General features: G+C 43.5%; 1 protein-coding gene across 1 annotated transcript in view; it reads right to left on the reverse strand.

Annotated features, from left to right (window-relative positions):
- Positions 1-10000, reverse strand: part of LOC122254061 (meteorin-like protein) — a 42494-nt gene that overhangs the window by 11988 nt on the left and 20506 nt on the right. Inside the window, exon 2 of the mRNA XM_043017539.2 lies at positions 7877-8262. Within this exon, the coding sequence (XP_042873473.2) occupies positions 7877-8262 (386 nt within the window). The remainder of the gene's footprint in view (positions 1-7876; positions 8263-10000) is intronic.

The raw sequence follows: 10000 nt of genomic DNA on the forward strand, positions 1-10000 counted from the left end.
AAAGAAAGAGAGAAATAAATAAATAGATAGATAGATAGAGAAAGAAAGAGAAATAGAGAGACTGTCCGCACACCAGCTAAGAGCAATGACATTCCCATTACCTGGTTTTATGTCCCCCGCCCGCGCGCTCGGGGTATACTACTTACTGCCTTGGACTATTGTTCAGATTTTTTATATATATGTTCTTTGTGTGTGTGAGATGAGAGAGGAATAAATACCTTCATGTCTTAGACTCATTTCAATTTGTGAGATGAGAGAGAAAGAAAGAAAAACATGTCTTCATGTCTTAGACTTATGTGTGAAATATATATATATATATATATATATATATATATATATATATATATATATATATATTGATAAGAAATGATTTTTCCTATTTTTAAGGACAGAAAATCCTTTCCTGCTTATATTTTCCTCTATTATTGAGGACATGACACAGTAAAAACATAAAGAGATGAAGTTGAAAGATGATGATGCAAATGAAGATAAAAATGAGGAAGGAGGAAGAGGAGGAAAAATAAGAAGGAGAGGAGGAATGGCAAGAGGAAGTTAAGGAGGAGGAGGAGGAGGAAGAGGAAAGAAGAGAAGGAAGAGGAGGAGGAGGAGAATAAAGAAGAAAAAGAAGGAGGAGGAGGAGAAGAAGGAAGAGGAAGAGAGAGAGAGAGAAAGACAAAAAAAGAGAAAGAAGAAAAAAGAGAAAGAGGAAAAAAAGAGAAAGAAGAAAAAACAGAGAAAGAAAAAAACAGAGAAAGAGGAAAAAAAAGAGAAAGAATAAAAACAGAGAAAGAAAAAAAGAAAAAGAAGAAAAAAAGAGAAAGAAGAAAAACAGAGAAAGAAAAAAAAAAAAAAAAAAAAAAAAAAAAAAAAAAAAAAAAAAAAAAAAAAAAAAAAAAAAAAAAAAAAAGAAAAAAAGAAAAAAAAAGAAAGAAAGAGAGAGAGAGAGAGAGAGAGAGAGAGAGAGAGAGAGAGAGAGAGAGAGAGAGAGAGAGAGAGAGAGAGAGAGAGAGAGAGAGAGAGAGAGAGAGAGAGAGAGAGAGAGAGAGAGAAAGAAAGAAAAACATGTCTTCATGTCCTAGACTCATTTCAATCTGAGAGATGAGCGAGAAAGAAAGAAAAACATGTCTTCATGTCTTAGACTCATTTCAATTTGTGAGATGAGAGAGAAAGAAAGAAAAACATGTCTTCATGTCTTAGACTCATTTCAATTTGTGAGATGAGAGAGAAAGAAAGAAAAACATGTCTTCATGTCTTAGACTCATTTCAATTTGTGAGATGAGAGAGAAAGAAAGAAAAACATGTCTTCATGTCTTAGACTCATTTCAATTTGTGAGATGAGAGAGAAGAGAGGAGAGAGAGAGGAGAGGAGAGAGAGAGGAGAGAGAGAGAGAGAGAAAGAAAGAAAAACATGTCTTCATGTCTTAGACTCATTTCAATTTGTGAGATGAGAGAGAAAGAAAGAAAAACATGTCTTCATGTCTTAGACTCATTTCAATTTGTGAGATGAGAGAGAAAGAAAGAAAAACATGTCTTCATGTCTTAGACTCATTTCAATTTGTGAGATGAGAGAGAAAGAAAGAAAAACATGTCTTCATGTATTAGACTCATTTCAATTTGTGTGATGAGAGAGAAAGAAAAACATGTCTTCATGTCTTAGACTCATTTCAATTTGTGAGATGAGAGAGAAAGAAAGAAAAACATGTCTTCATGTCTTAGACTCATTTCAATTTGTGAGATGAGAGAGAAAGAAAGAAAAACATGTCTTCATGTCTTAGACTCATTTCAATTTGTGAGATGAGAGAGAAAGAAGAAGGAAATAAAAGAAGAGACATGTCTGGGTAGATAGAGTGATGCGTGCGTAAATATATGTAAATAAATACAACACTCACGCAGCAGAGAGAGAGAGAGAGAGAGAGAGAGAGAGAGAGAGAGAGAGAGAGAGAGAGAGAGAGAGAGAGAGAGAGAGAGAAATCAAATAAATATACCGAAAACGACTCGGTACTATTAACCCCAAATCCCAAACCCCCCCCCCCCAAAAAAAAAAACAAAAAAAAAAAACACACAGAACAGCAACATCCATAAAACATTTCCCCAAACCCAACCGAAAAAACCCTTAATAACTAATGCCCAAAGCCGTCTTCCCTCTTCCCCCTCCCCTCCCCTCCCCTCCCCTCTCGCCCCCCCTCCCCCCTCCCAAGAAGTGGACATCTCCAAACACGAGAGGTCGACCAGGCAGGCACGTACACCCCACCCCCACCCCCACCAGCCGGCTGCCCACCCGCTCTCGCCTCATACTAAAGATGCAACGGTGCATTATTGCAAGATTCCCGATCCTTCATTCGTAAGACTCGATCCTACATTCCTAAGACTCCCGATCCTTCATTCGTAAGACTCCCGATCCTACATTCGTAAGACTCCCGATCCTACATTCGTAAGACTCCCGATCCTACATTCGTAAGACTCCCAATCCTACATTCGTAAGACTCCCGATCCTACATTCGTAAGACTCAATCCTACATTGGTGTCTTTAAGACCGTGTGGTGTACTTAAGCCCCGCCTCTTTAGATGTGGATTGGAAAATGAGGGAGACGATAAATGCAATGGATTAGAGAGAGAGAGATTGTGAGCCGGGTGGAGGAGGGGGATTGGTTGCAGAATAACAGCTTGTTGCAAAGGATTGACTGCCACTTGCATGCAGTTTGTGAATAAGAATCAAAGGGCAAGATAGAAGCACATGAATGCCTCAGTTCTAGGAGCAATTCTCGTAAATGGAAAACAAATATTAAGAGTGAGAAAGATGATGATGATAATAATAACAATAATATGACGTGGAGGAAGAAGACAAAGAAGAAGAAGAAGAAGGCGAGGTGGAAGAAGACAAAGAAGAAGAATATGGGGTAACACAGAAGAAGAAGGAGCAGAAGGAGAAGAAGAAGAAGAAGAAGAAGGAGGAGAAGAAGAAGAAGAAGAAGACGATGATGATGAAGAAGAAGAAGATGAAGAGGAAGAAGAAGACGAAAAAGAAGAAGAAAACGACGACGACGAAGAAGAAGACGAGGAAGAAGAAAAGACGAAGAGGAGGAAGAAGAGGAAGAAGAAAAGACGAAGAAGAAGAAGAGGAAGAAGAAAAGACGAAGAAGAAGAAGAGGAAGAAGAAAAGACGAAGAGGAAGAGGATGAAGATAAGGAAGAGAAGCAAAAGGACGAAAGAGAGAAGAAGAGGAAGAAGAGAAAAGAGGAAGAGGAGAAGAAGAGAAGAAGAAAGACGAAGAAGAAGAAGAGGAAGAAGAAAAGAAGAAGAAGAAGAAGAGGAAGAAGAAAAGACGAAGAAGAAGAAGAGGAAGAAGAAAAGACGAAGAAGAAGAAGAGGAAGAAGAAAAGACGAAGAAGAAGAAGAGGAAGAAGAAAAGACGAAGAGGAGGAAGAAGAGGAAGAAGAAAAGACGAAGAAGAAGAAGAGGAAGAAGAAAAGACGAAGAGGAGGAAGAAGATGAAGAAGAAAAGAAGAAAAGACAAAGAAGAAGAAGCAGAAGGCGAGGAGAAAGAAAACAAAGAAGAAGAAGAAGGCGAGGAGGAAGAGGACAAAGAAGAAGAAGAATGGGGTAACACAGAAGAAGAAGAAGAAGAAGAAGGAGAAGAAGAAGCAGACGATGAAGATGAAGATGAAGAAGATGAAGACGAAGAAGAAGAAAACGACGACGACGAAGAAGAAGAAGAGAAAGAAGTAAAGACGAAGAGGAGGAAGAAGAAAAGACGAAGAAAAGAAAGAGGAGGAAGAAGAAGAAGAAGAAAAAAGGACGAATAAGGAGCGGCCTCAACAGAAACAGACGAAGCAGAGGAAGAGCAGACGCGCAGCCCACGGTGCGTGCGTGCGTGCGTGCGTGCGCGGCCTGAGCGAGCGAGCGAGCGTGCCCTCAGATTCCGTTTCCAAGCGAGGATGTTTACACTTGCGAGCGGCGGCCCCGCTGCAACATCGCACGCCACTTTCCACAACGCCCCACTCTCACTCGCTCCTCTGTTCGCGCTTTATTTCCTCGAGACAGCGAGTTGATGGGCAGCCACACGAGGCACCACGGCGCGGCGGGGAAAAACCTGCGCGGCGGAGGACATGCAGGTCGGGAGGGCGTGCGGGACAAAGCGGGCGTCGGGACAGTCGCCAACTGTAATCGTGGCAATTACAGTCACTCCCCTCGACGCACACACACGAACACGTGCACACAACACATACACATACAGATACATAAGCACACGCGCGCGCGCGCGCGCGCGCGGTCTCGATCACACCTAGTAACTCAACTACAAAGACAGACAGGCACACACACGCGCACGCACGCAGGCACACACACACACACACATTCACACGACGTATGCAACATGTAAATATATATATACATATACATATACATATATATTATATTTAATATATAATAAATATATATATGAAAATATATATATATATATTTATATATAGATATAAATATATATATATATATAACATACATACAATCACACACCAACTCCACACACACACACAAGCCCACACCTTCTAGACACGTGCACGTAACAAGCCCCCCCCCCCCTTATCACAGCCCCCATTCACTTAAAATAACACCATCAACAAAAGACATCCAGACAGATCTTATGACGTGCCCGTTATAGAGAGAGAAAAAAATATCTAATGTAAAGAACGTCTTTTTTTAAACATTTTATCAAGGCGGTAGAGTGCTTTGTCATTCAGAATGCATAATGTTCTTCGTGTTCCTTCGTAACATAAGTAAAAATGTAAATAAGTAGATAAATAAGAATGAAACGATAATGATGGAGAGGAAGACGAAATGAAGAGGCGAGGAGGAAGAGAAGAGATATGGAAGGACTCTTCTTTCTCTTGCTTTTGTTGCTATTATTCGTTCTTCGCCTCCTCTTAAATTCTTCTCTTTCGCTCGTTCCTTGTGTGTCTGTGGTCTGTCTGTCTCTCTTGTTTCTTGTTCGGCCTTGTCTCTGTCTCTTCAATTCTCGTCTTCTGTCTCCTCCTCGTCCCTCCCCCCTCACACACTTCCCCCCATTCCTCCTCTCCTCTCTCTCCTCCTCCTTCCCCCCCTTGTCAGGTCCCCCTCCTCCTCCTCCCCTCAACCCTAGCCCCCAACAGCCCTCCCCTCCCGCTCCATCCCAGACCTACACATTCCCCTCCCTCTCCCTCTCCCATTCCTCCCCTCCCCTTCCCATCCCTCTCTCCCATCCCCCTACCTCTCCCTCCCCATCCCCCATCTAACGCGTGGGTGTCGGTGGGCGCGTGGGCTGGGCGGGCGGGCGGGCGCACAGCGAGATCCGGGCACGAGCTGCGCCAAATTGATGCGATTACCAGATGCCCAGATGCCCGGATCGAGGGGGATTCGGGCATCGGGACACTCGGGGGCATCCTACAGGCAGATAGCGCCTCAAGGGTCGGGTTGGGATCGACGGATGTAAATTGTGAGGATAAAAATCAGAGGAAAATGCTAGATATAGATATGAATGCGGATGTAAAGAGAGAGGACTATAAATATAGATAAAAATGTTCATATAAATAAATATAGATAAAAATGTTCACATAAATAAATATAGATGTGATTACAATGTCATTAAAGATAAATATAAATATGAATATAAATGTAAACAACGATAAATATATGAATATAAATGTAAACAAAAATATATGAATATAAATGTAAATAAATATAAATACAAATATAGATTCAATGCAAACAAAGATAAAAACATTTATCTACATCAATGTAAATCGACAAAAACACAAATATAGATACAAACGCAATAACAAACTAGATATAAATGGCTAAAAAAAACATTTAACATTTAATAGAAACAGACATTTTCCAGAGAATTTGACACGTGTCAGTTTTTTACAACTTCATCAAATCCAAAAGAAATGACACCTCAAACTTCGTGAAGTTATTCGTGCAGTTCTTATGAAACTTCAACAACGGAAAACGTCAATTATAGTCCTTGTTTTGCGAAGTTAATCGTGTAATTCCGAGCAAAATATAACACCGAAATGTGACAATTCCATGACTTGTTTTGTGAAGTTATTTGTATTTCTGGTGAAAATATAATCGTTAATTTTATTTCTTTGGTGAAGTTAATCATGTAATTGGGAGGAAAATATTACGAATATGAGTGCGTCAGGTACGTTCATGTTATTTTTAATCTTCCTGTCTTTTTGTCTGTCTGTCTGTCTGTCTGTCTGTCTTTCATTATTTCTTCCGTCTCTCTCTCTCTATTTGTCTGTCTGTATCTCTCTCTTTCTCTTTCTCTGCCTTTCTTCCTGTCCTTCACTTCTTTCGCTTATATCTCCTTTCTCTTCTTTCTTTATCTTCTCTTTCCTTTCCTCTTTCTCTTTCCTCTTTTCCTCCCCGTTTTCCCCTCTCTTCTCTCTCCTCTTCTCTCTCCCCTCTCTCTCCTCTATTCTCATCTCTCCTCTCCTTGGGTGTATCTCTCTCCCTGCCTCTCTCGCTCTCTCTCTCTCTCTCTACCTCTCTCCTCTCTCTCATCTATCTCTCTTCCTCTCTCTCTCCCTCCCTCTCTACTCCCTCTCTCACCCCCTCTCCCTTCTCCCTTCTCCCCTCCCTCATCCCTCTCCCCTCCCTCTCCCTTCACCCTCGTCCCTCTCCCTCCTCCCTCTCCCTCTCCCTCTCACCTCCCCTCCCCCTCATCATCTCGCACTCTCCCTCTTCCTCTCCCTCTCCCTCCCCCTCTCCCTCCCCCCTACCTCTCCTCTACCTCTCACTCTCCCATCTCCCTCTCCCCTCTCCCTCTCCTCTCCTCCCCTTCCCCCCCCTCTCGCCTCTCCCTCTACCTCTCCCTCTCCCTCTCCCTCTCCCTCTCCCTCTCCCTCTCCCTCTCCCTCTCCCTCCCTCTCTCCCTCTCTCCCTCTCTCTCTCTCATTCTCTCTCAACATCTGGCTATTATTCCAACTGGAAAAAAAGACAGAACACGACATCTTTTTTTTATTCTCAGACGTTTTCAGTTTTCTTCGTCTTGCTCTTTATTTCGATTAGAACTTATTTAGTTTAATATTTGCGTTACAGACATAGAGGCACTCTTCCCTGTCGCTCCGCCGTTCTTTTTATCTCTGTCTGTTTGTCTCTGTCTCTGCCTCTGTCTCTCTGTCTCTCTCTCACTCACTCTCTTCCCTCATTCTTTTTCTCCCTCCTTTCCTTTTTCCTCATTCTTTTTCTCTTTCCCTCCCTTCCTCCCTTCTTTTTCTCCCTCCCTTCCTCCCTTTTTTCTCCCTCCCTTCCTCCTCCCTCATTCATTTTCTCCCTCCCTCCCTTCCTCCCTCATTCATTTTCTTCCTTCCTCCCTTCTTTTTCTCCCCCCCTCCCTCATTCATTTTCTCCCTCCCTCCCTCCCTTCTTTTTCTCCCTTCCTCCCTCCCTTCTTTTTCTTCCTCCCTCCCTTCCTCCCTCATTCATTTTCTCCTTCCCTCCCTTCCTCCCTCTCTCATTCCTTTTCTCCCCCCCTCCCTCCCTTCTCCACCCTCATTTTTCTTTCCTCACCTCCCTCCCGTCCTCCTCTTCCCCATTCATTTCTTCTCCTCTCCCTTCTCTCCCCTCTCTTATCACTTCATTTTCCATTCTCCTTCCCTCCCTTCCTCCCTTTTTTTCTCCCTCCCTCCCTTCCTTCATTTTCTCCCTCCCTCATTCATTTTCTCCCTCCCTCCCTTCTTTTTTCTCCCTCCCTCCCTTCCTCTTCCCTCATTCATTTTCTCCCTCCCTCCCATCCTCCCTTCTTTTTCTCCCTCCCTTCCTCCCATCCTCTCTCCTTTACCATAAAAAAAACAAACAAAAAAACACACAGGAAACAAACACAGAGGAAACAAACCTTCGAGAGGGTCGTACAGCTCCCCCTTCCCGAGCGTCTGCAGGTCGTAGTCGAAGGCGGCGACCTCCTTCTTCAGGTCGTCCGAACTCGGCTCGGCCTCGACGTACAGCGCCGCCTGGCCCTTGTAGCTGGTGAAGCAGCGGACCAGCTCCTGAGGGCGACCGTCGTCGAGGGCGAACAGCGGCAGGAGGGAGCGGTACCCCTCGACGTAGATCCTGGCGCCTTCGAACTTCGAGTCGCCCTTGATGCACGCCTGGAAGTCCCGGTCCTTGTGGGGGGACTTGAGGATGACTCTGAGGCCCGCGCGAGGGTACTGCCACTCGACTCGACCTGAGGAGCAGCTCAGGTACACCGGCTGGACACCACGTCCGTCTTGTTCTAGGCCGCTGGAAGGAAGGAAGGAAGGAAAAAAGGGGTAAGAAACGTTGTTAAATTTCGTTCAGAAGATGCAGTAGAATATATATTGTATTAGAAACTATATTCTATTAATGACGTAACCATCATATATCCCTATCTTATGGTTCACTTATTACTGTATAATACATTATTATAATTATACATTGTATTTGAAACCATACTCTATTAATGACGTAACCACCATACATCCCTATCCTATGGTTCATACAGGGGTAGATGTAGACCACTTATTATAATACAAACCTTACTACATAAACGATCATCATCATCATCATCATCATCATCACCATCATTATCATTATCATTATTATCATTATCATTATCATTATCATCATCATCATCATCATCATCATCAGACGAACTGGACCGCACAAACCATGTAGTATTCATACAATAATCATCCTATGGCTTATACTTTAGATACAGTGGAACTCTTAATATATTACAAAGCTTACTATATATATAAGCCATCATCTTCCTAAAATCTATACAGCAATGAATGCAGTTAAACACCCATTTGATTACGAACTGTGCTACAGAACCAAGTAAGTAGCATACAGTGTCACCTTCTTATGGTTTGTACAGTAATATGTTATATAACAAACTACACTATACAAACCACGTAAACATTATATAAAGGAATTTTCCAAAGGGTTGTATAACAATAAATGCATTACAATACCAACTGTACTACGAATTTTATCATACAATGCAAATGTCATTAATTTCACCTTCATATGGTTCAAATAAGTGAGTTATGTTAAGAACATCTGTTTTATCAATCTACATCCATATGGTAGGGGTGTTGACAGGGTGTTGAAAGGGAGTGTGATGTTGTTAGGAGTGGTGGTGATGGTGATAGGATTGTGTGGTGGTGGTGGTGGTGATAGACGGGAGTGTGGTGGTGATGGTGATAGGATCGTGTGATGGTGACAGACGGGAGTGTGGTGGTAGTGATAGTTATAGACGGAGTGTGGTGGTGGTGGTGATAGACGGGAGTGTGGTGGTGATGGTGATAGACGGGAGTGTGGTGTGAGGGGATAGACAAGTGTGGGGTCATGGTGACAGACGGAGTGTGGTGGTGATGGTGATAGGATCGTGTGATGGTGATAAACGGGAGTGTGGTGGTGACAGACGGGAGTGTGGTGGTGATGGTGATAGACGGAGTGTGGTGGTGATAGTGATAGACGGGAGTGTGGTGGTGATAGTGATAGACGGGAGTGTGGTGGTGGTGGTGATAGACGGGAGTGTGGTGGTGATGGTGATAGACGGGAGTGTGGTGGTGATGGTGATAGACAGAGTGTGGTGGTGATGGTGATAGACGGGAGTGTGGTGGTGATGGTGATAGACGGGAGTGTGGTGGTGATGGTGATAGACGGGAGTGTGGTGGTGATGGTGATAGGATTGTGTGGTGGTGGTGGTGGTGATAGGATAGTGTGGTGGTGGTGGTGATAAACGGGTGTGGTGGTGACAGACGGAGTGTGGTGGTGATGGTGATAGGATCGTGTGGTGGTGATGGTGATAAACGGGAGTGTGGTGGTGACAGACGGGAGTGTGGTGGTGATGGTGATAGACGGAGTGTGGTGGTGATAGTGATAGACGGGAGTGTGGTGGTGATGGTGACAGACGGGAGTGTGGTGGTAGTGATAGTTATAGACGGAGTGTGGTGGTGGTGGTGATAGACGGGAGTGTGGTGGTGATGGTGAT

Source organism: Penaeus japonicus, unplaced genomic scaffold, assembly GCF_977035675.1.
Source record: "Penaeus japonicus unplaced genomic scaffold, GWHDUDI00000001_assembly GWHDUDI00000041, whole genome shotgun sequence".
In the NCBI taxonomy this organism is placed as follows: domain Eukaryota; kingdom Metazoa; phylum Arthropoda; class Malacostraca; order Decapoda; family Penaeidae; genus Penaeus; species Penaeus japonicus.